General features: G+C 37.0%; 1 protein-coding gene across 1 annotated transcript; it reads left to right on the top strand.

Annotated features, from left to right (window-relative positions):
• Positions 1-3007: 3007 nt before the first annotated feature.
• LOC127216375 (rho GTPase-activating protein 20) lies at positions 3008-26710 on the top strand. Its single transcript, XM_051177032.1, has 13 exons — positions 3008-3150; positions 5079-5228; positions 6987-7028; positions 7628-7709; positions 12760-12837; positions 14158-14221; positions 17040-17258; positions 18700-18926; positions 19333-19494; positions 22954-23063; positions 23447-23633; positions 25349-25601; positions 26505-26710. Exons 1-13 carry the CDS (start codon positions 3008-3010, stop codon positions 26708-26710), a joined length of 1923 nt encoding a protein of 640 aa, XP_051032989.1.
• Positions 26711-26958: the final 248 nt, after the last annotated feature.

Genomic DNA, 26958 nt, shown 5'->3' with positions numbered 1-26958 from the left:
GTGGCATTAACTGGAAGGAAGGACAACAGTCTATTTCCATAGAAACAGTTCAGCACAACAGGAAATAGTTGGTCCACTTATCTGATAGCTTAAGGTCATACTGCCTATCAGTTTACCACAAATATAAATTTAAAAATATAATTGTTACTTCATTCTAAAACTGGCATAGATGTTCTATCATTCTCTGCTTTTCCAGCTTGGGAATATTCTCTTGGTTTATTCTCTAACCCCTCAGCATTTTCATGATCTTCCATGGCAGCCTCAGCAGCATCTGCATGGCTAGGCTCACTCTCCTTTTGGCTCATGATTTTGGGGGTCATGTGATCTGAGTCAGCTTCTAGAAGCTCAGTTTGTACTTCAACTGGCATGAGTCTATAAAGTACATACAGAGCACAGGTTCTTCAGATGAGTCCGCACTAGCACTCTTGGCAGATATTACCAGCAAGTACCGCCAAGGTGAAAGTAATGAACAGATTAGTGAAGATGACTGTGCATCTGACCCCATAAGCAAACAGGTAGTTTTGATTCTTATGATAAAGTAATGGTGTCAGGAAGTATTCTATGTTTTTCTGTCTGTCTATCTATCTATCTATCTATCTATCTATCTATCTATCTATCTATCTATTATCTATCGATCTTTTTCTATCAGTCTTCTATTTATCTGTGGTTGTGAACATAAATCTGTGTTGTTCCTTATAAATACTTGTAGTTCAATAGTTATTCAACAATAATACTTCAAGCCAAAAGATGGAAGGAAATTAGTGTGTTACTTTGTCAGTTATGGCATGAGACTTAGAATGTTGACATCAGTGGTCTGTCACCATGACTACTACAGAGACCTCAGACTTCAGTGGTTGGTCTACCAACTGCTGTGGCCATCTTTGGTGTTTAGTGCTAAGGAAGGAAAAGATAATTTCACATTCTTTGAAAGGTTCTCCATCCCAGGCTCCAATGTAAAGGTATATTTTAATAAGTAGTTTTGATTCTCATGATAGACGAATAGTGTCAAGAAGTATTTTACCTTGATTCCTCCAGGTCATATGAGTTAATTCTTAACTCAGCAGTGGCTTCCTACCCATTAACAGTATTCACTACCATTCTCCTAGATAAATAGTTATCATGTCAGGGGACATATGTTCTATGCTATATAGTAGAATAGTGTCTGTAAATCTATAAAGTTATCTGTCCATGTTATGAAAGATAGTTATTTTCTGCTCCTTCTAATTGTTTTTCCCACTATGACCACAAAGGATTGTTGGAAACAGGTCAGATTTCAACCCAAAATATAAGAACTCTCTGGTTTTCAACAAACTTGTTCCCAACATGTATTGTGTTCTTTAGAATATTTATCAATATTTTAACATTGATTCAGATTAAAATGACTTTCCAAAAATGCCCATTTACTTTCATATTTGTTTATCATGAAACTGAGTAGGTATTTTTTTTTAACATCTTTGCATGTGTGAGGACATGTGCTTGACGTGTGAGGACAACCATTGGTTCTTGTCTCTCTTTGACTCTTTGATTCACAGGGATCTTAATGCTAAATAAAGGCTATGGTGTTTCTGTATATATTTCTAAAAAGATACATATTTTGGGCAGACTAATATTCACTTTAAAAAGAAAAATTCTGAATATTCAAACTGTATGAGCATGGCACAGTAAAGAAAGCACTAAAATAGCTGCACAATAATTACAGGAAAGAATTTTTTTGTAGATAAGAGAGAACGTTCAGAGTCTTCTGGAAGAATTCAGAGCAGAAATTCAAAGAAACAGACTTGATGTGACCAAAATAGTCTGTGAAAAAAAGGGGGGGGGGTGGATAATAGGGGAGGTAGCTGGGATAGGGGGGAAATACCTTGACTTCATAACAAGAGGAGTTTGAGAATATTTTGGGAGTTTCCATAGTTAAGAAGGAAATAGGGGTGGTTGTGAAGGGACAGGAAAGTAGGTAGGGATATGAGATATACAGCAAGTACTTTTTAATAGAGACAAAGGGAACCTGGAGGGCAGCATGGGTGCTGATATTCTGATAGGAGCCAAAGGTCAATGGAGAGCCATATGTCCCTTTTGCCAAAGGCAAGAGAAATGACTCCTTCTGCTGGTTAAGAACCATTTCTTAAATTCTGAATGAATGCTTTTTTTTTGTTTTTGTTTTTTTTTTTTATTAGTTTTTGTTTTGTTTTGTTTTCTAACCCCAAAAAGTCATTTAGGGTTAACAATGACATCCATGTTGCTACTCCAATGGCCAATTTCCAGGAGTCACCCACTTTGTCCTTCATTTAATGTTTGATATTGATCTCTCCTTTCTTGTGAATCCCTCTAGTGTGTGAATATTTCTTCTTCTCTCCAATAGGATGCCTTGTAATTGTTTCCTTTTATTTTTAAATCATGAATAATGTTAGTAAATCCAACTATTTTTTAAAAAATTGGATATTTATTACTCAAATTTTAAAAAATGATTTTAAATGAGATAGAATTACATCACTTACCCCTCTCCTCACTTTAAACCAGTTATTAACCTGTCGGGAGTGACCATTTGCTGGTCTCTTATCAGATATTCTACACATCAGATATTTACATTAGGATTCATAACAGTAGTGAAGTTATGGTTATGAAGTAGCAACTAAATAATTTTATAGTTGGGGTATCCCCACAGCATGAGGAATTGTATTAAAGGGTCACAGCATAAGAAAGGTTGAAAACTACTTATCTAGACCCTCTAGCTACCTTTGTTCAAAGTTTTCCCGTCACCTCAAAAAGATACCTTCTGAAAAAAAAAAAAAGTCCACTCCTGCAATCTGTTCCCAATACTTCTTTTTCCTAAACAAGCTCTTCTTTTCCACTACATGTTAAAACTATCAATAACTCATCAGAGTCCTGGTGGGGAATTGAGCCTGTATTTTAGTATCATTCACCCTTTGAAATTAGGTATGAAACAATAATCACTGAATATCTATTCTGTTAGTTGGAGATCTGGACCAAGAGAAGCCTTTTTTTTTTCCACATGGAAACCCTCCAGGAGAATGCCACGGGAGGGACACATCAAACCTTGCTGTGTCAAGGCCCCGTGGAACTCAGAAGAGGCTGGAGAAGGAAGAAACAACATCTCTCCTTGTTCAGTGATGTTTTGATTGTGTCTGATAACCTGTGAGTATGCACATCATGCCTTCCTTACTATGAGAGGCTACACTTTGATTAAGCATTACTGTATAAAACTACAAAAGATTTTTGTTTCTTTTAGTTTTTGAGATTATAATTACCTCATTATCATTTCCCCCTACCCTTTCTTTCCCCACATATTTCCCTTCTTGCTATCTTTCAAAATCATGGCTTCTTTTTTATTAATTGCTGTTACATATATATGTATAGTAACATACATATTTACATACATTTATATATTTTTTTTCAAATATATAAATATGAACTACTCAGTCTGATATTTATATTTATTTCAGAGCTGTCTATATGCTCTTTGTAGGGGAAGAATATTTCTCTTACTCTCAAAATTCTTTTTTGGCCTTTGAGTAGGGTTCAGGCTTGGTGGCTATTCCCCTGCACAAATTTCTCACTCTGTTTTCACAAATGTTTTAGTCATATTATAAAAACATGAATTATTTGACATGCTATTTTGCTTCTTGAGCCTGGGGAAAGAATAGCAACAAACTTGCAAAGAAGGCTTCTATGGTCGGTAGCACATGCCAGCAATTCTAGTACATTGGAAGCTGATTTATGAGTATTGCATGTTTGTGCATCTTGTGGACTAGTGTGAGGCATCTTCTCAAAACAAAAATTTAAAAACATGATAATCATGGACCCTCTTGCTTTGTGTTGATAGAGATTGTAGAGACAAGAGGGGAAATCCCTGATTATGATGGTCGCTCATGAAGGGCCACACATGTGCACTTCTGTGAGCTCATAACACCCAAAGCAGTGTGAAGAGATGAGAAGCAGCTACTATCCCTAAAGAAATGAGGAGAAACTGCAGGCATCAAGAATTTTCAGACTGTAGATGCTAGAGAGAGGTGTGCTGTGATTGAAGCTCTATACATGGTGGTATTGTCTCATATAACCATGGAGATATTTTCTAGGACCACATCTCCAGAGGCCATGATCATATCCTTCATATTATTGTGAAGTGTGTGTAAGAGATACTGACCTCATCAAGTCAATATTTTAAGATGTGCTCCCATAAATAGGTAAATGGATTAGAGGACAGGCATCAATAAAAAGTTCATTTGGTTTTGGGAGCAAACTTCCTTGTTGTCAGTGAATAATATTGCTGAGGATCTACTTCACAAATTGTGAGAAAAATGCAGGGTGTGGGAGAGAGTTCTACTCTATAATATAGTCACAACCTAGAGGGTACATTTTCCTCCAACCCTGAAGAGTCACACAAAGTTGCCAGTTTCTCAGAACACTTTTGATAATATCTGAATCTTGATGGAAAGACATTTCTAATCATTTGACTAGGTTATTGGAAAACACAATCCTCTGTGTGGTTAGTTGTATGAGAGCACATCATGGGTTTACTAAAATAGCCCTTGTATTGAGCCCAGACTCTCCTGAGCAATTGCTGACATGACTCATTAATACAGGGAGGACAGTGGAATATGATTTTTATTAAGTCAGACAATATTTCCATATTATTTATTTTGAAAAGATCAGTAAACATAATTAAGTAAAAAAATATTTATCTAATTTTCTTGGTTTTAAAGTTATGGAAGTAAACGAGCAAAAAAATTTAGCACTTAACTAAATTGAGGGGAGAAATATTGAAGCACATGGCTTTCTAAAAATGCCATGTATTTAAAATACACAGTATGGTTATTCTAAATACTCACCAATCAGAAAACGACCAGTCTCTGACTATTCTTAGCCACCAAAAGGTATGACCCCCATAACTTCTTTCAACACAGGCTTTGTTGAGGCACATCTACCATGGCATGAGCTGTGCCTGAATGGTAGGAATGGAAGAATCCTCCCCTGCTCTGGAGCAGAAAGAACTGGGTTTTACCACAAGTACTTCCAACTACAATGAAAAGCAAACTAACAGATTTACTTGAATCTCTTTCTAGGCGTAAGAGAAAGTTTACAACAAAATATGTCATCCCACTGCGTTTCCTGTGGATGGGTGACTATGTGGACATACTTGGGACAGACAGCAGCTCTGCTTGCAAGTCCATCCTCCTGTTCTGGCCCGTGGGAAATTTTGTGGCCACCTTTCGGTAAGACCTACAGCTTGGTCCTATGTTTACAAGAGGGTGGCTGTGGAAATTGTGGGTCAACTTGATGCTGCCTAATTCACAGGGAACAACCAAATCAATTAACCCAAAATGTATACAAATTAAGAAACCATTTTAGTTTGATTGTATACAGGCTACCAACTCAAGTTTTTCCCCTCCCATGATGATCCTACTTTAGCTGTACTTTCTACCACACACATTTCTTCATTTAAGTATATCTCTTAGATTTTCATCTGCAATGTTCACCAAGACCCACAAGGTCCTTGGGATAGAAATGAGATGTGCTCTGTTCTTTGAAGGACACAGCCTTACTGCAGTTTCCACATTCTTCTTCCCAAAATGACCTGATATTATCTGGGCTTTGAGAGTACAAAAACTGATCTCTCTTCTGTGATATTGTGTAGTACAATTAAATTTGACAAATAGCTCCTACGTTCCCAAGTTAATTTCCTAAATATATAATATTTAATTGTACATATAAAAATAGTTACTCACCAAAACTCAGGTTCTTGAAAGTTTGTGTTAGGGAATATCATTGCTGTCTATAGTCAATACATGAAAACCAGTGTTGTTAGATTATCACAGTCAGAGTTAAATTATGGAGTACAGGTACATTTCAAATTCACATTCTTCTCTTTCATAAGAGGATGGGAGCAGGATAGACCAACAATACTTGAGTGCAATTGTTGGAATCACAGGGATTGTGTGGCATACACCTGCTCTGGGCAAGCATACAGCAGAAATTCATCATATGCAACCCTCCAATTAGGACTCTACTCATTACTTTCTCCAAACTTCTAACGCCATCACAGCATTGACTCAACTAACATAAGCACTTGCAAGTTTTATAAAGTTTCCAGGTTCTATGAGTTTTCCCTTTACCCAAGAAAGGCATTCCCATAGAAATCTTTGAGGAGAACCAGTGAATCTTAATTCCCACACATTAGGAGAAGATTATGGTTGTGTCATTCTCTGAATATTTTCTTTTCCCTTGTTAATATCCCTGATGATTATCTATAGTTAATTCTTAGTGTTTCTCGACATTGTATATGAGAGGAAGCACTGTATTTAGGGATGTACAAAGAGTTTCCTGACAGCATTTCCATTCAACTTTATTTTTACAAGGAGTGAATTTTGGAAGTCATATTCAGACTAGTTCACATTTAATTAAATATGTGTCAGGTTTTTCCAACTATGCCTATCACTAAGTGCCTTAAAATTTCATGCTAGGTCACTTTTGTAATTTGGTGAGATTAGATGTGTTATCTATGTACATGTGGAGAGGGGGTGTCACAATTATAATCCACCTTTCTGATGAAACTGGTTGCAGGCAGATTACAAAGTGGGTGAGCAGTTTATGGCACATGAGTGGTGCCAGTCCATAGTTCCACAGGAAGTTACAGAGAAAGCACAGACTATGCAGCTCCAAACATGCATATAGGACCAGGGCAAACAGAAGGGTAGCCTGTGCACTAATGTTCTTCACATCATGGATCATTGTCAGCTGGCACAGGTTTGTGAGCAAGGGGAAATGAAAATAGTGAAATTCATGACCAGCCTCCACACTCTGGTGAAGTTCTTAACATGTTAGGTTTTCAGTGCAGATCAATCAGACCCTGTCATGTGGAGAATGCCACCTACACCTGCACCCTCATTGATGACAAGTGACTTTTATTGTTTTTATGAGGAATAGCATAAATGTTTCAAGAGTCTAAACTTTTTCCACTTTTTGCATTACAGTTCCATGGAACAGAAAGATCGGTGGTACTCTTTTCTCCAAAGGTATTTTACTAGTATTTGTTCTTTAATTCCTTAGTAGTATAGGAATGGCATTTTAAATATATCTATATAAACATACAGATAAAATATCTGATAGACTGTCTCCAAATGTGCTGTTTATTAGATGTTCCCTGACTACTGCTTTCATCTCTCCTGTTAATATGCATATTTTGTTTAATTTTGAAGACATTCTTCTTCCCATGCTCTTCATCTTCTTCTCTTTTACCTGTATATTGGGTAAGCATTACTCTCCAGACTTATTTTAAATTCCCCTCAATACAGATTATCTACCATGCACACTCAAACCATCTGTTGCTTCCTTCTTTGAAGTCAAGCAGGTTCCTGCCTATCCCTTGCAGACAAAACATTTGGAGGGTTGGAAATGCTTCTGAAATTAAATCTTAGGGCAATGGGCTACTCCTTAAACATGTCTTTGTTTCTGAAATATTTTTGACTCTTCCTTAATCTATATGCATATTGCCAAACTGATAGTCTTACATTTAAAAACTAACATGATATTGATAAAATGTTAACAATGATTAGCTCAAAATAAGCTACAGCAACTTTATTACTGTAATTTATGTTTTTATTGCATTTAACAGATCCATTAATGAAGCCACAAAGGGCTACAGGAAGCATTTTAAACTTCCAATATTCACTGAGGACATCCCAAACTGTGCCAATGTACGTGACTATAAAACCCAAAATGAAATTTCAAGTTCATGACTAGGAGATTGACAGGCAGTTTGTAGAGCAATGGAAAATGGTGTCATAAGAAGTTGGAGGGGAGAGTGAGTCTGAGAATTCAAGCAGTATTTTATGTGAGAGGTATATGTATATGTCATGCATATATGTCTTTCATATGTGACATGTAGAAAACAACATGAAGCAATATTGATTCAAATTAGCTACAGTGCCAAAAAAGAAAATACAGGTAGCTCCAACAACATCATTTCCAAGCTAATTATTCCTACTGGAATTAATTTTTTTCCAGTTCTTATTGCTTACACATAGACTTATGTGCTGTTTCCACTATTACTTATTCATGTTAAAATACTTTAGGTTTTTTTGGGAGGTGTTTGTTTGTTTTGAGACAGGGTTTCTGTGTTGTTTTGGAGACTGTCCTGGCACTCACTCTGTAGACCAGGCTGGCCTCAAACTCACAGAGATCTGCCTGCCTCTGCCTCCCAAGTGCTGGGATTAAAGGTGTGGACCACAAACACCCGGCCAGAATATTTTGTTTAATCATGAATAATCCCAATCATAGACAATTATCATAAACAAATTTGAAGCAAAACATTATCAAGAATTTTATTCACTCTCCATATTCACCTGTTTGATCATATTTTATCGCTTTAACTATGTCCCCTGCTCCTTCTCTTTGTTTCTCACTGTGCATCCTCATAACTGCTTTTGAAGAACAGCTACATAAACATGTGCATCTCATAGGCATAGGGATAACCTTTCATGGAAACTCTTTAGAATTCACCTAATATTGGTGTGTGTGTGTGTGTGTGAGTGAGAGAGAGAGAGAGAGAGAGAGAGAGAGAGAGAGAAGAATCATATTGTACAATCCTTAGGATAAATCTCATGACTTCATACATACTAGGCACTGAGTTACACCCATGTCTATTACTATAATTGTCTCCTTTTCTAATTAGTTTTCTAATTCTTCTATTTCTGTTCCCATTCTATATTGGATTAACTGAAGATCAACAGTTTAACTATTATGTAGAATGCTGAGCATGGAAAAACCTTTCCTACTATATAAACAGGATGTAATCTATCTGAAAGAATCACCACCTTCTGACTTTTATTAATGCTAATGGGTATAAAACACATTTAGAGTCAATATTCTAATGAGTCACTGTTGAAATTGAACTAGAATAACCAAGGTGTGTATGATGAAGGTAGTTTACATCATGCAGCAATTTGTTCTGCATACCAAGTTTACCTTATACAACACAGTACTTAAGGAGAAAAGTGTTGCATAAAAGTGATTTATAGCCTGTAGCATAAATCATGAGAACACTCTAACTAGCTTTGCTGAACCAGATGTGTCTTCAGGGCAGAGAAGAGCAGAATGCCATCAGGTTTTCTTGGCCCTGCTTGCTTGATTTCAGCTGTAGCAAATGTTCAGTATTGTACAGGAGAAATTTCCATGATACCTTAAAACACCATGTAAATAGACCTAATTCCTTTAAAATAAAGTTATCTACCAAGTTGCATCCAAGATTCTGTCGTTTTTATATTTTATCCTGCAATAATTTCTGGTACCCAATTGTGAAGTGCAGATGATTGGCAATGGATATGTATCAGCTTCTTCAAATGATAATGTGTATATTCTAAGAGGTGTTCTAAGAACTTAGAACATTCTTCTAATTTTTTACTACCTAAATACTATCCATCATTTTTCTCCCTCCATGTTTTCTAGTGAGTAATCAACAATGATCCTCTATACATATTTTTATCCACTTCTTTGATGGTTTTCTTTAATTTTCTATTTGTAATTTGTCCTTTTGAGGTTTAACAATGATTCATCTGTGTATTTCATTACATTTTAAACCTATAATTTTTCCTTTGTATAAATTAAGGAAATTAGCTATTCTTATTTTATGACTGTTTTGCCTTGCAACTTTCTCTTTAAAATCCTTAGGATTGAACATAGATCCCTTAGAGTGTTTATATTTTTAAATACATAGATGCAGATGATTATTGAGATTATCATTGATAATTTAATACAAGTATACATGACTACTGCCAACTCAACTGCCCTACTCCCAAGATTACTCCCCAAATCCCCAATCCCTTCCTACCTTCATGTTTTCTCTCTCTGTACTATTTACTTCAAACACACGTGCATGAAATATTGACTTTCTTTTACTTGATCTTGTGTAGATAACAATTAACTGAGCTATCCTCATGAGTCAGTGGTTATGCCATTGCTGGAAGACAGCATTTCATTGTGTGCCTAGTTGATTTTAAAAAATGCTCTCGATATTAGACATGCCAATTATATTATTTAAATTGATCACTGTTTTCATTTTGGTTTTGTAGTATATAATTTCAATATTTACATGCTTTATAATTCTATCTGAGGCTATATATTTTTAATATTAAACATAATTATTTTATATCATTAGGCATAATTATAAAAACTTATCATTCCTCATAATTTCAACACCTGATCTATTGTGAAGCTTATCTTCACTATTAAGAATTATTTATATATCCCTGGTTCATTATGCATCGAGGAATATTGTAACACATATAGCCAAACTCTGTTATATTTTCATTATTCTTTAATAAAATTCATTTTTAGAATGTTTGTTTAAAAGGACTCTCTCAAAATGTGTCTATTTTATGAACAAAATCATCATGAGGAAGAAGTGTACACATTCCTGCAATCATGTTTTGAATTAAAATAGTATTAGCCTATCACACACATTATTTCTGTAAAAAATAATTCATTGTTTTAAAATTATAGAGAAGAGTTTCCACACATTCAACAAAATATCAGAAACTTTATGTATTTTTAAGGTTATTTCTTTCTCTCTCCCTATCTCTCTCTCTCTCTCTCTCTCTCTCTGTGCATTTGTGTGTGCGTGTGTGTGTGCATGGTATATGTGGTATTCTAGTGTATGCATGTGTGTTAAAGTGCCAATGTTGAGTTAAGAAGAAAACTTGCAGGAGTTGGTTGTCTAGTTCCTTCCATCATGTAAGTTTTGTGAGCCCTGGGCTACTTTCTGTCCAGAGATGATTAACTCTACATTCTGAGAGAAAACACTTCGATCCTTCCTAGTTACATTAGTACCACAAGACCAGAGCTCTGCTTTCAGACGTTGAGATGCTTTTCCATAATTCCCAGCCTATAGTTAGTAAGATGTGAAATCAGTGAGTGTAAGAGTCCTTGTTCATAAAGTTCAGTTATGCTATGGTAGGCTTGGGCATCAATTTTCAGCACTGTACACACACTTTACTTTCTAGGTAACTGGTTATACCTGGCAGTTAAAGGTTGATACATAGAAATGCCTTCAGTTTTGCTTCAGTGTTGCTGTTAAGGATAGGGAGATGGCACTTGTGCTGCTTTCTTCTCTCTCTAATATATTTTTTAAATTTATTTAAATTAGAAGCAGTCTTATTTTAAATATCAATCTCATTTCCCTCTCCTTCCCATGCCCCCCACAGAGTCCCCATTCCAACCCCCTGTCCACTCCCCAGGGAGGGTGAGGTCTTCCATGGGGGGATCTTCAAAGTCTGTCACATCTGCTGTGTATCTGGGCTGAGGCAGTATCTCTCCATAGGGAATGGGCTCCCAAAGTCTGTGTGTACGCTAGGGGTAAATACTGGTTCCACTGTCAGTGGTCCGATAGATTGCCCAGGCCTTCTAACTGGCACCCACATTCAGAGGGCTTGGTTCTGTCCAATGCTGGTTCCCCAGCTTTACGACTGGGGTCCTTGTGCTCTCACTTGTTGAGGTTAGCTGTTTCTGTGGGTTTCTCCAGCATGGCCTTGACCCCTTTGCTCATCCCTCCTCCCTCTCTGCAACTGGATTCCAGGAGTTTGGCTCAGCGCTTAGCTATGAATCTCTGCTTCTACTTCCATCAGCTACTAGATGAAGGCCATAGGGTGGCATTTAAGGTAGTCATCAATCTCATTATAATGGAAGGGCATTTAAGGTAGCCTCTCTACTATTAGTTAGATTGTTAGTTGTGGTCATCTTTGTAGATCTCTGGACATTTCCCTAGTGGCAGATTTCTCTTTAAACCTATAATGGCTCCCTCTATTAAGGTATCTCTTTCCTTGTTCTCCTTTATTCTTCCCCTGACTCAGTCTTCTTGATTCCTCCTGTTCCCCTCCCCCTCCTCTTCCCCATTCCTCTTTCTTCTACCTCCCTCCCCACTCCCCCTTGCTCCCAATTTGCTCAGGAGCTCTTGTCCCTTTTTGCTTTTCTCTTTTAAAGAACTGTTTCCTAGGGTCTTGCAACCTTCACTGAAGATATACTTGCTGTTATAGAATCAGTGTGCGTAAAATATACCTATCTACTCATTGTGTTCTATGGTGACATATTAGAATTCCAATATATCAGTGTTATCAAAAGATTTCTATCAATTGGTTTCATGCGTTTTCCTACACATGTGAGAGACAGCAGAAAGCTAATACTTAAGCACCACATTTGTTCTTAAGAGATGGGGTTTCATTTCTAAACTATTCATTTTGGATTCCTAGATCTATCACCTACTTGAATATTGTTTATTTGCAGGGCCTTATATGGAGAAAGTGATCATCCATATTGGTATTGCCAAACAAATTGCAGCTAGTTCTTACCCCGATTTTCGTAGACCTGCACAAAATGCTGTGCATGACAGTCAGGTTGTTACATGATGGAAACACAGCTGCGGCAGGAGGAGAGGGGTTCACCCCCCCACACACACACATAAGTAAAGAAAATTCAGAACACTGACCTCCAGCACCCTGGCTCCTCAGTCTCCATTTATCATAAAAAAAAAAAAATAAATAAAAAAAAAACCTGTGGTGTTTGAGTACCCAGTAGCTAATACTTAAATTTATTAAATTCCGAGTTATGTTATATAAAGGGAAGCAAACAAGATATTTATTCTGCATTAGACTAGTCATTACTGCTTGTAGAGTATATAACTGATTAGACAATAACTATGTAATCACATGCTTTTGAGTTATTTTATACCATTATTTTTCTCTGCAACTTTTATAGCCTTTATATGTGACAACAACAGACTTGGAGACAGTGAATGATGTTATCCAGAAATTACTACCCTTGACAGGAATGCCTGTAAGTTACTTTCAGTCTAATTTTGAGTTAAATTTGGGTTTTGTTTTTGAGATCCACAAATGTGTATAAGTATAAATTTACAAATCATATTTTACTATCTCCTTTTGAAATTGATGTATCTAAGTTATAATGATAGATATTTTGAGGGTCATTTTTCTTGGATATTTGTCTAAGGTTCATGTGAAATGAAACTTATAGCCCACTGGTATTGAGCTATACATTTAGTTTTATTATATGATTAACACTTTATATGTAATACACATTTAAGATTATTTGGTTGATTCCACACACCAGATTTAAAGAATATCAATCTTAGAGAGAATGAGGTTTTTCTTCTCCTTTTTTCCCGATTATACTGTCCTTTCTATTTGGTATAAATTCCTTCTCCTCTCATTTCCTTCTTTTTTCATTTGTGTGTTTGTAGACATCCTCTCTGCCACTTTGTGTGTGTCAGAGGATGGTAGAGGTGAGTTTGTCTGGTTTAGTATATTTGTCTGCTAGTTCTTATAATGTCATTGTCTTTATTCAGGAATCAACAATAAAGTAAAATTAATGAAAACTCCAGTTAAACCATATTTTCACTTTATCAATTCCTGTAGGATACTAAATATTTCAACAGACATTTCTCTTTAGATGGTTTTTCCCCCCATAGGGATCCTTGCACTTTGTACAGTAATTATATTGTAGAGCTTGTTTCCACATCTGGCCTATTTTCTATGTTAGACACATGTCCTTTCTCTCTATAGGTTGGACATCTCTAAAAAAAAGTTTTTGGTTTTTTTGTTTGTTTGTTTGTTTTTTGTTTTTTTTTTTTTTTTTTTACTCCTAGGCATCCTCTAAGCCTGTCTGCTGTTTTTTGTCCATTTTGCCCAGTGTTGCTGAAGTTACTGTATCTTTCAATGATAATTGCATAAGAAGTCATATGCACTGAGGTTGTATGGCTCTCTAGGTACTAGGTTGTTGGGCATTTAAAGTCAAACTTCAATGTTCCACACACAGTTTGGACAAAAGATATAACAGATCTTTGAATAACATTTTTCTTGATAAGTTTTGATGGGTGAATGTAATTTTGTAATCCCATGTTATTTAGATCCTATTGTGGATCTAAAGACTGAGACTCCATCAGAAAGGGAAGGCAAGTACCCAAGGGTTTTCTCCTGAAATCATCCCAGATGACTCAAACCTGTAGTCAGAAGGCATACCATTTAACACTGTTCCTAATAATTTTCCTGCTAGAGATCTGGGAATGGTAAGGGAAGACAGTCCTCAAGAGTCCTCTGTAAGGATTATGTGTGATGGTTGGTTCTTTCTGTCTCCTAGAGTGCTCAAGATTACCAACTGTGGTTCTGTCGTGGCCATGAAAAAGCCCCAGGCCTACTCCAAGGTAAGTTACAGGGAAATCTAAAGAGAGGCTAACCAAGTTCAGTGTTCTCACACTGAATTCTCAATGTTTCATCATTCAGTCTTAAAGCTAAATGTGCCTTAAAATAAAACAACTGAAACATTCATTCATTCCTTCAATTCACAATTACCAACTATTGAATATAACCCAGCCACAGGATACCATCTCTTTAGGCAATAGTCTATGTTATGGTGAAAACAAAACAAAACAAAACAAAACAAAACAAAACAAAACAAAAAACCCAAACCTGGAAATTTCTGGTGCATTTCTACTTGAGAATTTTTTTTTTAAAAAAAGACAAGGAAAACAAGACTTTGGGTGTCTTCTTTCTGAAGAGAAATAGTTAAAATTGCTCTATTGTTGAAGATTAAAGACAATCCTAGGGGCTAGAGAGATGCCTCGGTGATAAAGAACACTTGTTGATTTGTTGGTTTTGCAAAGGGCCTGGTTTTGATTCCAGACACCCATAGCCATCCAGTTTCTGGTCATCTGATTCCCTCTTGTGATATACACGAGAGCAAAAATCACTTACATAAAACTCAAACTCAAATAAAATTCAAACACTTTTAAAGAATAGTCTGTTTGCTCCAAACTGTGTATTGGAATGAAAATGAGAAATCTAACCGTTTTTCCAAATCCATGTAAATATATTGAGCTCACAGCTCACATCTCTCTATGACCAGTATTTCCTCCACTGTGTGAGAGATATTCATGTTCAGACTTCTGGAGCCTTCCTGACAGAATTACCTGCTATTCCATGTTTAATTTTTCTGGATTTTTTCACGAGATTATAGACACATAAGCAGTAATAATAGAAGGGTTATTAGAAGCATTTTGATAAGAATTAAAAATCTGAGATTACCAAGTGCTCTCATGAGGCTGACCTTTCAAAAGCTACTGAAAAAATGACCTTCAGACAAGTAACAATGAGGATGTCTGTTGGAGAGATGAGAGGACATTTCCTTGTTGTTCAAGCCTTCCTCATATATCCTGAGAATAATCGCTGGGGACACTCTTGCTTATTCAAAGTAAGCTAAAATCAACCATTTTTTCAACATTTATTTTCAGGGTTTCAGTACGTTGGGCAATATCAGGGACATAATCCACCCACACATTGGTATTTTTTTTTCTTTATGGAACATAGTATTGATATCAGGACCAGGCAGGTCAGGGGCTCCTGATTCACACTGTCACAATCAAATAAGTGCTTGGAATAGAGGCATGTGCCAAAAACGAGCCATGACCTTTCTGTTTTCTATAATGTGACACAATTGCAATTCCCAGTCAGTGATAAGACAGATGTGGGTATGGGGCAAATTCCAAAATAAATTTAATTAGTGAAATGTGTCAACTTGATATATTAATTCCAGTGTTTGGAAGAGCTTTGTACATCATGAATGCTTCAGAAATCCCAAATTTTAAAGTCCTGCTGATTTTTCAGCACTCATTTTGAGTGTGTATTTCAATCCACAGGCCATACTTATTCAGTTCACTCATGCCTGGATTGTTCCATATTGATGCCCTGGAAGCCTCTAGTCTACTAATTTAAATGTTACAGGAACTCTTGATCTGACTGTAGCACTTTCATTGTATCTGTGTCAGAAGGAAAGGCCAAGTAAGAGCTTATCCCCATTGTTAATGAGAACTGGACAAGGGCGAGATTTCACATTTCTCAGAAAATTATATCCACATCACAGCACAGACGCTTTAATATGCCATTGGAGAAGAAAAAATGTAAACCTTTGCAAGGCAAATAAAACGTCTAGACATTGATTCCAACTTTGTAGTTGCAATTCTAGCCCGCAGTCACCGATTGTCAGAACACAGTCCAAGAATGGAGTCTTATGAGAATTCTGAGCACTTGTGAGAGTACTCCAAGAAATCAAGACAAAGGTTTCCTCAAAAACACAGAAATGGTCTTGCAGTGGGTTTTTCTGCCCTTCCCAGGTGTAGCAGATGGGAGTGAGTTTACTTCGGCTACTGATATTCATATGCCTGTGAAAAAAAGATGCCACCTCTCCCTTGTCCTTGTGATTGCACACTTTAGTAAGATGACTCTTCTTAACCCTCAGAGTAAAAATTGTCTGATGCCCTCAATGAAGCTGACCACTACATGAGACTTTAGGCCACCTCATTTTAAGGCCCCACTCCCAGGTTCATGCCCCCCCTAGAGTGGCAATCAACTGTGGTGTGTCTTGGAGGCTTCTGTGTTTTCAAAACCCTATGCATCAACCTGACCATTGTCAGGAAGAACAGGAATGGGAGGAAGCAGAAGCCAATCCATTCCTGTATTTCCGAGAACCATGCCCTCATACTGTGAGTAGAAATAGAGTCTTTTAAATGTGACAGACAACATGAGAGAGAAAAATATTGAGCAGAGCAGTATTTGACATGGTTAACAGAGTTCTTTAAAGACTACCAAACCCAAAACCATATAAACATCTTTCCTTTTTTATAATAAATATCAGTTATGTAATGGGAAATATTTAAGTTGATAGTGATACCCTAGACATGTGAAGTAAGATTCTAATGATGTAAAAATCTTGGTATCAAGGCAGGAACCAGCAGGACTTAAAACTTTCACAGGGGAGCACAGCAAAAGTCCCCCCCAAACAGTGCACTGGTGGGCCTATGTTCTTCAAACATCCCAGAGAGGCTCCTGATGCTCTAGGGTTTACAGTCTTCTTTGACCAGGACACAAGGGGAAATAGAACATATCAGTGTGTGCTAAAGCACATTGGCAGGTTTTCTCACTGTCATTAAACTACTTTCAACTCCTATTCATATTTTATTCTCATAGAGCATGAGCATCTCTATGACATTATAATGAGGAACATTCAAAGCCCCTTCAGTCAACGGGAATCAAGAAATTGCACAGCTTTTCCTGCCCTGCCTGGGCTGTATGTGGAACAACCAGATATACAGGGGCGATTCCTCCTGAAACCCAGAGACCCAACAAGAAACCAGAAGCAGAGCAGTAAGTCCTTGACCTTCCTTCAAGTGGCCTTGCTCAGTTCCAGTTTCTATTCTGTATAAAACATCAATACATAGTGCCACTTCTTGCTTGGAAAGCGGGCACTGTAGAGACAAAACAAAACAATATGCCCCAGGTCATGCTTAAGAGAGCTCTAAGTGCTTCAAACTCAGCTTGTCTATAGGGAGAACATTTCATTCTTCCAGGTAGATGGTCACCAAAGGTGGTATGCCAAGGCACTGCCTACACACAATCATGTGTGCACACATCGTCGGTCCCATTAGAATATGATTTCTAAGACTTGGATCCTTATATATTCTCCATCATATTGTTTCATGATCAGAACAGAAAATGGCCTGATAACTGCTCTTAGACAAATCTGTAATGAAGCTATACAGAAAAGTTGTATGTATGGAACTGAAGATAATCTGTTCTTGGCTTGAGAAGAAATGGCCTTAGGCTTTTAGCCCAGTCTCTAATCTCTTTATAATTTACAAAGCATCTGTGTTTTATGTGTGTCTTTAGACCTGAGTCTGAACTAGAAATGGACCTAATATTAATGTACTGGGCCTTGGAATTTATTTAAATATTTACTCAAATTATACTATACTTCTATTATTTTCACCTTTCCTGTACTTTCTTCAGATCTTCTTTTAACCCCTTTGATTGTCTTCAAATTGTTTTGTTTTAAAAGAAATTACTACATATATACATGTACAAACACATGTGCACATGGACAGACACACTCATACATCTTACTCAGTCTGTACAACATTACTTGTGATTTCAGGTCTGACTATTTGGTATTGTCCGCCAACCACCATATTTTGTATGCTAAGAAAGACTGTTTATTATATATTTTGTTATGTGACTCCTTTGTTTACTTTTTAATACATTTGTCTTAAGTAACTTAGTTAAGATTCCATTATGGTCCAATATACTAAAAGCAATCTCAGAAGAGGTAAAGGAACTGTGATGTCAGCTGTGAACTAACACTGTAGGGGCAAGGGCCCAGAGTCTGGCTAATAAACGTAGTCATGTACACTTTCTTATGAGGGCATGTGCTGCTGCTGAAAAAAAGTTCTTCAAAAAGATCAGTAAGAAAGTTAAGAATGAGAAGAGATACACTAGGACATTTGAGAATAATGGAACACTGCTTGATCTGAATACCAGTGATGGTAGCAATGAAAAAAATATGACCACTGAGACAGACTGTACATAACTCAGGAAGATTATTCACCTTGGTTCCGAGTGCCTCATGATGTAATGTGGGGTTAGACAGCATGTGTTGTGAGAATTCCCAATAGAGAACTCTCAGATCATGTCTCTAAGATGAAAAACAGTATAGAATATAGGGAAGAAGAATACACATACATGACAGGATGACTAACCAATTTTAGAATGTGGGGAATTTGACATTACAAATGATTAGCTCTCTGTATGCATTACAACAGATACATTATGCAATTGGAAATCTGTGACAAAGGTTGCACAAATGAAACTACTCCATGTAATGCTCTCATCTCCTCTTTAGATACAGAGGAACCAGGAATTAAGAAAAGACAGTCTTTCATATCTTGGTGGTTCCACAGGGGCTCTACGCCTCACCAGAACCAAATGTGCACAGCCCCGCCAGTTGCCAAAGCAGGAAAACTCTTCGGACGTGATCTGACTGACATTTGTGAGGACGGCAATCTGCCCACAGAAATTCTGGTAGGTCTTACATGGTTCTTCTATGGCTCCAAAGGACAAAATCCTGCTTCTCCTAAATACCCCCATTTGATTCTATCATCAAGTAGAGAAACGAATGTTCATCTTACATTGGCTTAAGACTAGGAAGCTAAGATGGGGCTATTCACGGAAACCATGTTTTGGAAAAGCTATATCTAATCTCTTTAGTGTAGTGGAAATCTGAGAAAAATAAATGCTGCCTGCGGTTTCAGGGTTGGCATTAAGGTGGAATGTTTTCCACAGGTGGCAGAAGCACCAAATCTGGTACAAAGTCCTCTTCATTGCCAGCTGTTACATTGCACCTGTGCACACCACTGGCCTGGTTCTCAAGAAGAAGCAAACCATGTGCTGTGGAGAGAGTGATGGGTGCTTTCCTTTCTTATTTCAGGACATTCTATCCTTTATTAGTGAAAAGGGGCCAGTCACTGAAGGTATCTTCAGAACATCAGGCGATATAAGAGCATTCCGAGCCCTAAAAGAAAGATTGGATTCTGGGACCAAAGTGAATCTGAGCAATGAAAGTGTCCCTGTTGTGGCATCTATCTTAAAGGTAGGGCGAATCCTCACATCCTCTACAATCATGATTCCTCTGAGTAGTGTGAGTAGTTTCTTCATCATGTTTACTTTTGAAGGATAGTAGACAGGAATGATAGACATCTCATATGCCAAAAGGTTCCTCTGATGTCCACACTTGAGGATTCGAGCATAAACAATGAACAGTAATGTAAAAAAAGAATCTTCAATTTCATTCCTATATCTTCCTCATGGGATACATGTTTCAAAATAATAAGTGGGATTTTTTTGTTCTGTTTTGTTTTTTTTTTTTTTCAGTTCTCCCTGTTCTTTGTTGCTTTCTCTGTTTTTTTTTTCCCATAGAGGCAGGTTTTTCTCCTCCACATATATTTTCACTACACATAGCCAGTAAGATCCCATGATATTTCTGTCTCCCTCTGCATTCATGCAATGTTGGGATCCAAATGCAGGTCCTCATGGCTTTGAAGCAGGCATTCACCCATTACTGAGCCATCTCTTTGGTCCCATAAAATTATATTTTTGTTATTATTAAAATTAAATTACACCATTTCACTCCTCTTTCCTTTCTGTATTTCCCCTTATGTGTCCAACCTCTTCTCAAATCATGTCCCATTTTCTTTAGTAGCATATATATATATATATATATATATATATATATATATATATATATATATATATATCCACAACCTGATGAGTCCACTTCTGCACTATTTCTGAGCCTTCCAGTTGGTATTGGACTACCAGTGAAGTCTTTGGGAAAGACTAATTTTCTGACACTCAGTAGAATTTATGTGTCTGTAGTTCTATTTCTAGAAGTGTGGCTTCATGAGGTTTCCCCACTTCAAGTTAGTGTCACTATGAATGATATTTTTGTTCAGATGTTGTTTATGTAATCATATTGTTATACTATTATGAGTGACACCTCCCCTTCATTTCTAGGAGACTCAATCTCAGAGCTAATTTCCTAGTCCTCTAGATAACAATTTGACTCTCTTAACAATGTTTCCTGAGTCCAAGGTTTAGGAGTTTTGTTGTATATGTCCCCATTGTGGCTAGGAACCACAGGATCTTCTATTCTCTGTGTTTGAACAGTTGTGGTTTTCTGTAATAGTATCCAACAAAGAGAGACTACTTTGATGGGTGGGTAAGAGCTACACTTTCTGCATTCATATAAATATTTAGAATACATTCAGGAATTATTCTTGTTTAATGCAATGGTGACAAGAGCTTCTCTAAAAGCCATGACCTGGCTATCCCTGAATAGGTGTAAGGTTTACAGTACCAGGCATGATTTCTCTGCTGCTGAGAAATCAGATAATTTACTATGATTGTCACTGTTGTGGTTCAAAGGTATAGCTGTGTAGGATTAGTGTTTCATGTAACTATTATGAGCTTGGGAGTCTCTTTTTAGATGTTTGTCAAGTCACCCAAGGACAAGTTCCTCCATGAAGCTCCTCTGGATATGTCTGTGCTCTAACCTGTTTGCCAAAGACTAATTTGAGTTTGGAATACTGAAACTTTAATTGATGCATGCAAAAATGAGTTATACAATAAAAAGACAGCCGGATGTTGGTGGCACATACCTTTAATCCCAACATTTGGGAGGCAGAGGCATGTCGATCTCTGTGAGTTCAAAGGCAGCCTGGTCTACAGAGCTAGTTCCAGGACAGGCTCCAAAGCAATATAGAGAAACCCTGCCTCGGTCTCCAAATACACACACACACACACACACACACACACAGAAGATAAAACCTAAATTATATAAGTTTTTTGGAGGGGGAAGTATTATAATAAAAATTCATATTTATGCTTATCAACATGTCCAAAATATATTGATATTCTAATGGCTTCAAACATATCTCTAAAATTAATCATCCCTGTTATATAGTATTTCTGTGACCACATTATGATCTGGATATATACAATAAATTTCAACAGTTCAGAAATGGATTAGAGTAGATGAAATAACACATAGTATAGGTGTATAAAGTAGTTGGGTATTGCCTCTGAGTGTTACACAATTGAAATTGATTTGACTATATAGGAACACATATATTAAAAACTCTAAACTTTCTGTCATAATACTACTTCACATTCTAAAAAAGTAGCCTAGTCTACTATTAAATAGAATCAGCATCACATAGAATCTTCCATTGAGCTGTGTAAGTGCAGTAACTCAACAGCAATTTTCCTTGGCATACCTTAGCTTAGGAATTATCAGAGGATAACCATATTCTGAGAAAATATACATGTTCATTGACATAAGGCCGAAATGATAATGCCCCCTCCCAGACTATCTGCACCAGCCACAGTATTTGCTGTTTCCAAGTACTGAGACCCATTTGTTAAAAATATGTTGAACAATGCGAACTGCCAAGGTGTTTTTTTGTTTATCTGTTATATACTAATGATATAAGGAGATGGAAACTGGTTTCTTCACTCAACTACCTTAAACCATGCCTGGCACATGTGCCAGCTCTAAAACTACTTGATAGTTTTAGATTATTGATAACTGAATAACTACTGAAGTGTAATGATAAAAGTTAACTTGGTACATTTCTTGAAAGTTAAATCCTTGAGACCACTACAAACAGCATGTGTCTGGAAACTGTGATTAGAAATCTTCTGGGTTTTTGAATGACTAAAATGAATGTTCCACTCAGTTTTAACTAACAAGGAATTATACAGGTTGCTGACTTGCCTAGGTTAATCTCTAACTTGAGATTTACATTTTCCTCTCCTGAGTTCTGAGATTAGAAGTGCATACCAGTATGCTTTCCATGTATTATGAAGTGTCACATGCTCCATTTGTGATATTTGACAGTCATTATACAAAGACACACACATTCCATTTCCTCCACCACTTACAGAATGTTACTAGAAGCATTTTCTTTTAGGGAATACAGCAAAGGAAAGAAAATCCAGGCTCACTCAGCTTATGAGTATGGGTCCATTCAATTAGACCACATGTTTCAAAGACATTGGGGTGAGAAGCAAAAAGCCATTGATCATGAAGAAATGACCATAATGTGTATGTTTGTCATTTATAAATGGGAGTTGATCTGAGTGGTGATGGTGCACCTTTAATCCCAGCACTCAGGATGCAGAGGCAGGCGGATATCTGTGAGTTTGAGGCCAACATGGTCTACAAAATGAGTTTCAGGACAGACTCCATAGCCACATAGAGAAACCCTGTCTCAAAAACCCAAGAATAATAAAATAAAAATGGGATTTGAGATGAGGTATTGATCTCTTAAGTGTGTGCTAGTTTACTCTATGTAAAATCTGCTCTTAGGTTTCTGAGAGCTTTGTGGACAAAACTTGGTGGGTCTACATGTCAGACAAGGTTCCAACTAGGGGACAGGTTGGGAACTAAGAACATAGCTGGAACTAAAATGAATTTTACTTTTGAAAGTATTTTGAGTAATTTCTGTGACTTATATTTTCCATATAATATTTTTTCTATGTATGTAAGGAGTTTCTTCAAAACATAAAAGGAAGTGTGCTGACATCTACACTATATGATAAATGGCTTGGTGTCCTTGACCAAGCGTGTGAAGAGAAGAAAGCAGCTGCAGTGCAGAGGTAATGGTTTACTAATGGCTTGAACAGCATTAACAAAAGTAGAAGTAATGTTTGCTTGCTTAGACACATTAGATTATATACCACAGAAGTATTTACTAAAAATATTAACTGACAAACAGAAGCATTTTGAAAAGAGGAGTATGACTGGGGGGGGGAGGGTCACAGTGATCCATGCTTGTAATCCCAGCATTAATGTTTATGTGTGTGTGTGGGGGGGGAGTGTATTTCCCAATTAAATTTCTCTATTTTGGGGGGAACAATATTTCAAGCAATATTTACAGGACTCTCATTTTATTCTCAGAGCACTATGAATAAGATACAGATAATTCCTATATTACATGAATGAAATGTATTGTTTTAAAATAACTTGTCTCTGTGTTCAGTCTTTTAGAGCAACTACCCCAACCTAATGTCATTCTTTTGAAACAACTTTTTGGGATATTATATAAAATTGAGAGAAACTCGGAAGTCAACCATATGACATCATCTAATTTAGCTGTGTGCATCGCCCTAAGTATTCTATGCCTGCCTAGTTCCTACAACTCAGGATTGGCAGATGTCTCCAAAAAGGTAATGAGACAAATATATTATGCCTATGGTAAACAAGTATTAAAAATGAGACAGGAATAAAGGATTATCCTGAGAGTCTGTTTTTTTGTTTGCTATTTTTTCTAAGTCCAGCCTTAATTTTCATTCCTCAAGAAGGGAAGAATCATTGGTGTGTTTAGAGTTAGAAGAATTTAAATGGGTATTTGTGCCCAGTGACTTAGTCTTTTGTCAATTGTGATCTAGAATATTGTTAGACTAACACCCTGAGAGCAAGTGTTGTCAAATGATAAAAAAAAAAAAAAAAAAAAAAAAAAAAAAAAAAACATGGGTACTGGCTTCAGAAACCAAGACTGAATCCTGATGACATCACTGAGGGATATGTGAATTTCTCCTTGTTTTCAAGGAGGCAATGTGGATTGCTTTTATCAAATACGGTTGGTCTGAGGCTTGCTTAGAATGACTACAGATATTTTTGGCCTTCTGTTGCTGATTATGGTTGGAGTACAGAAATTCTTGAGTATACTTTCCTATGGTAGGCACCTTTCAAATACTGTAATAAAACCCAGAATTTATTCAGTATAAAGATCAAGTGGTTGTTTGACTCTTGGTATTTGAGTTTCTGATTTTGTTTTGATTGAGCAATTGCTCTTGGACTTATAAGAAGTACATTGCAGGAAGGCCTGACTATTGTTGGTTGCTTTTACTCTTTGCTCTTTTAATCCTTGGGTGGAGTCTCATTCTTTCTTATGGATGCTCATCCTTAGTTTGGCTTCTTTCTAGCCAGCTTCCTTAACTGAATTTTTCCAGTCTATCTTTTGCCTCTGGGCTTGTAACTTTTTCCTATTTACCTTTCTCCATGTCTTTCTGTGGTGGATGGACCCTGAAGTCTTCCTTCTCCCCTTGTTCTTAGATCTTACTCCTCCCAGATTTCTCCTATTTATTATCTCTGCCCCCTCCCCAGATCTGCCTATCCCTCTTCCTGTCTTGCTATTGGCTATTCATCTCTTTGTTAGACCAATCAGGTGTTTTTCAACAGGCAAAGAACACAGCTTCACAGAGCAATATAAAGAAATGCAACATATCTTTGCATTATTAAACAAATATTCCACAGCACAAACAAATCTAACACATGTTAAAATCATATTCTACAACACCTGACTCAGGTAATCTTTTTCTCATACTGTGTAGCATCAACGAATGGAAGAGAAAGATAGAGTTCCAAACAACCTGCTATTGCATCTCCAATATCCAATTCCCTCCAAATGAGCATCACTCAAATGTCTCCCAATATAATAAACATGTGGGTCAAGCTCTTAACATTGCATCTGCACTGAGCAATCAGAGACACTTGGGTGCTGCTGCTCAGTTGGTTTTGCCCGTCTTTTCTTTCAACAGGATGGTGCCCACATTCCTTGTAGGCATCCTTACATGCTTATGCATGTCTGTCACAATTGGAACAAAAGTTAGTCAATTCAATACTATATACCAGCCATCACCATGGGAACACTGGAAATCATCCTCTCCTATAGTATTGCACTGTGATGATCAATTTTAACATATGATCTAAAAATATGCTTTCATATGTCTAGCAGAAAACACCCCTCTAATTTATACATGCTGACATTTTCTTAGAACTTTGAACTACATACTTTTAGCCTCAAGACTCATATATCAATTGCAATTTACAACCATGTGAAATGACAGAGACCCTTTGTGTTTGCCTCATTTTGACACAGATTTCACTTGTCAATTTCCTTATTGAGAATTATCCAAAAATATTTGAAGACATTCCATTTCATTATGAGAGCTCATTTGCTTGCTCTGATGAGGAGAAGGCTTACAATTCCCTGAACACTCTTACTGACAATGTTGAAATGGAGGTAAAAGAACATGAAGACAACCCCTGTCCCAGTGGGAGCACATGCCCCACAGGCAATGATGCAGTGTGCAGAAGTCCAACTGTTCCTCTTAACAATGAGGGAATTATAGGTACGTACAGATGTTCTATTATCATAACTTAAACATTAGAATTATTTAGTACCCAAATTAGTACATTGCGCAGCAATGGAAGTTTACTAAAACCACTGTGAAGTGAATCTTAACCTGTTTTATGGATGTTTCCTGTTGTTAGAAACTGCCTACAAATTTTCATTCCTTCTTCATACTGGTCATGAATGTATGTAGGATGTAAGTCGTACAGGTGCCAAGTACACAACTGAAATAAAATACATGGAAAATGTTATTTACCGTATATCTTGACTCCTGAATTGATTTTTACAATACTCAGAATAGCCACTCAGGTTTTTTCCATTCAGGGTTTTTCTCCATGTAACAGCCCTGGCCATCTTGAAACTCATTTTGCAGACAAGGCTAACCTCAGAGAGATCTTCTTGGCTATGCCTACTGAGAACTGGGATTAAAGGAGTGCATCACCATGCCTGTCTCTTTTTCAAGTTTTAGTATATACCTCTCCATAGGGGAGAAGTAGACACTATGATCTCAAATTTGATCTCATAGTTCAAGGGGGAAACTGCAGTCAGGTAAGTTATGTGATGAAGCACAGATATTGCTGTTAAATGAGAGCCTCAGAGCTGTCCAGTCAAGAAATCACACAGGGGGACTCAGATTGTATACTATATCATTGGTTGATTCTCATACCCGTATGTATAGCTTTCAAGACAAGCACCAGAATTTACTGATGATAGCATGGGCCATATACAACAAGATATCAAGTCACTCATGATTCAGTCTCATTATTACAAATGTTGCAATATTGGTTATTTTCTGTGTATTATGGTGATGCAGAAGGTATGTAATGAATGAAATGAAAAGTACATTCAAGGGTTAAGTGAGTTCAATTACAAAATTCAGCAATTTTCCCTTCTTTTTCAGATCCTGAAAAAGATGTCAAAAAATCTTTTATAATTCCAGTGATTACAAGGGACTCTGAGACCAGCCCAAACAACATGTGCTTAATCCCACCAGAACCAAAAGAGGAGCACCCCATTGAAAATATCCACACCCCACCAGCACCAAAAGAGGAAAATCTCATTGGAAACTCTGACAACACACCAGCACCAAATGAGGAACATCTGTAATTGGACTTTAACTGTCCCAACTACCTGCTCCCAAATACCTGGCAGCTACTTTCCAAATTGTAAATGCTCAGCCAATAGCTCAGGCTTGTTACTAACTAGCTCTTACAACTTATAATAACCATTTTTATTAATCTATATATTGCCACATGGCTTGTGGCTTTACCTATCCTCTAGTATGTCTTGCTTTCTGGGCAACTGGCTGGCATTTCTCCTATCTTGCTCTTCTTCTGCCCATCATTCGCACTTTT

Source organism: Phodopus roborovskii, unplaced genomic scaffold (genome assembly GCF_943737965.1).
Source record: "Phodopus roborovskii unplaced genomic scaffold, PHOROB, whole genome shotgun sequence".
In the NCBI taxonomy this organism is placed as follows: Eukaryota; Metazoa; Chordata; class Mammalia; order Rodentia; family Cricetidae; genus Phodopus; species Phodopus roborovskii.
The sequence above is the reverse complement of the archived record's forward strand: the minus strand, read 5'-3'. Positions and strand labels throughout refer to the sequence as shown.

Coding starts and splice junctions, on each gene's coding strand:
- LOC127216375 (XM_051177032.1), top strand. CDS start 3,008: ATGGAAACCCTCCAGGAGAATGCCACGGGAGGGACACATCAAACCTTG. Junction 12,838..14,157: donor TACCCTTGACAGGAATGCCT/GTAAGTTACTTT, acceptor TCTGTCTCCTAG/AGTGCTCAAGATTACCAACT. Junction 14,222..17,039: donor AGCCCCAGGCCTACTCCAAG/GTAAGTTACAGG, acceptor TTATTCTCATAG/AGCATGAGCATCTCTATGAC.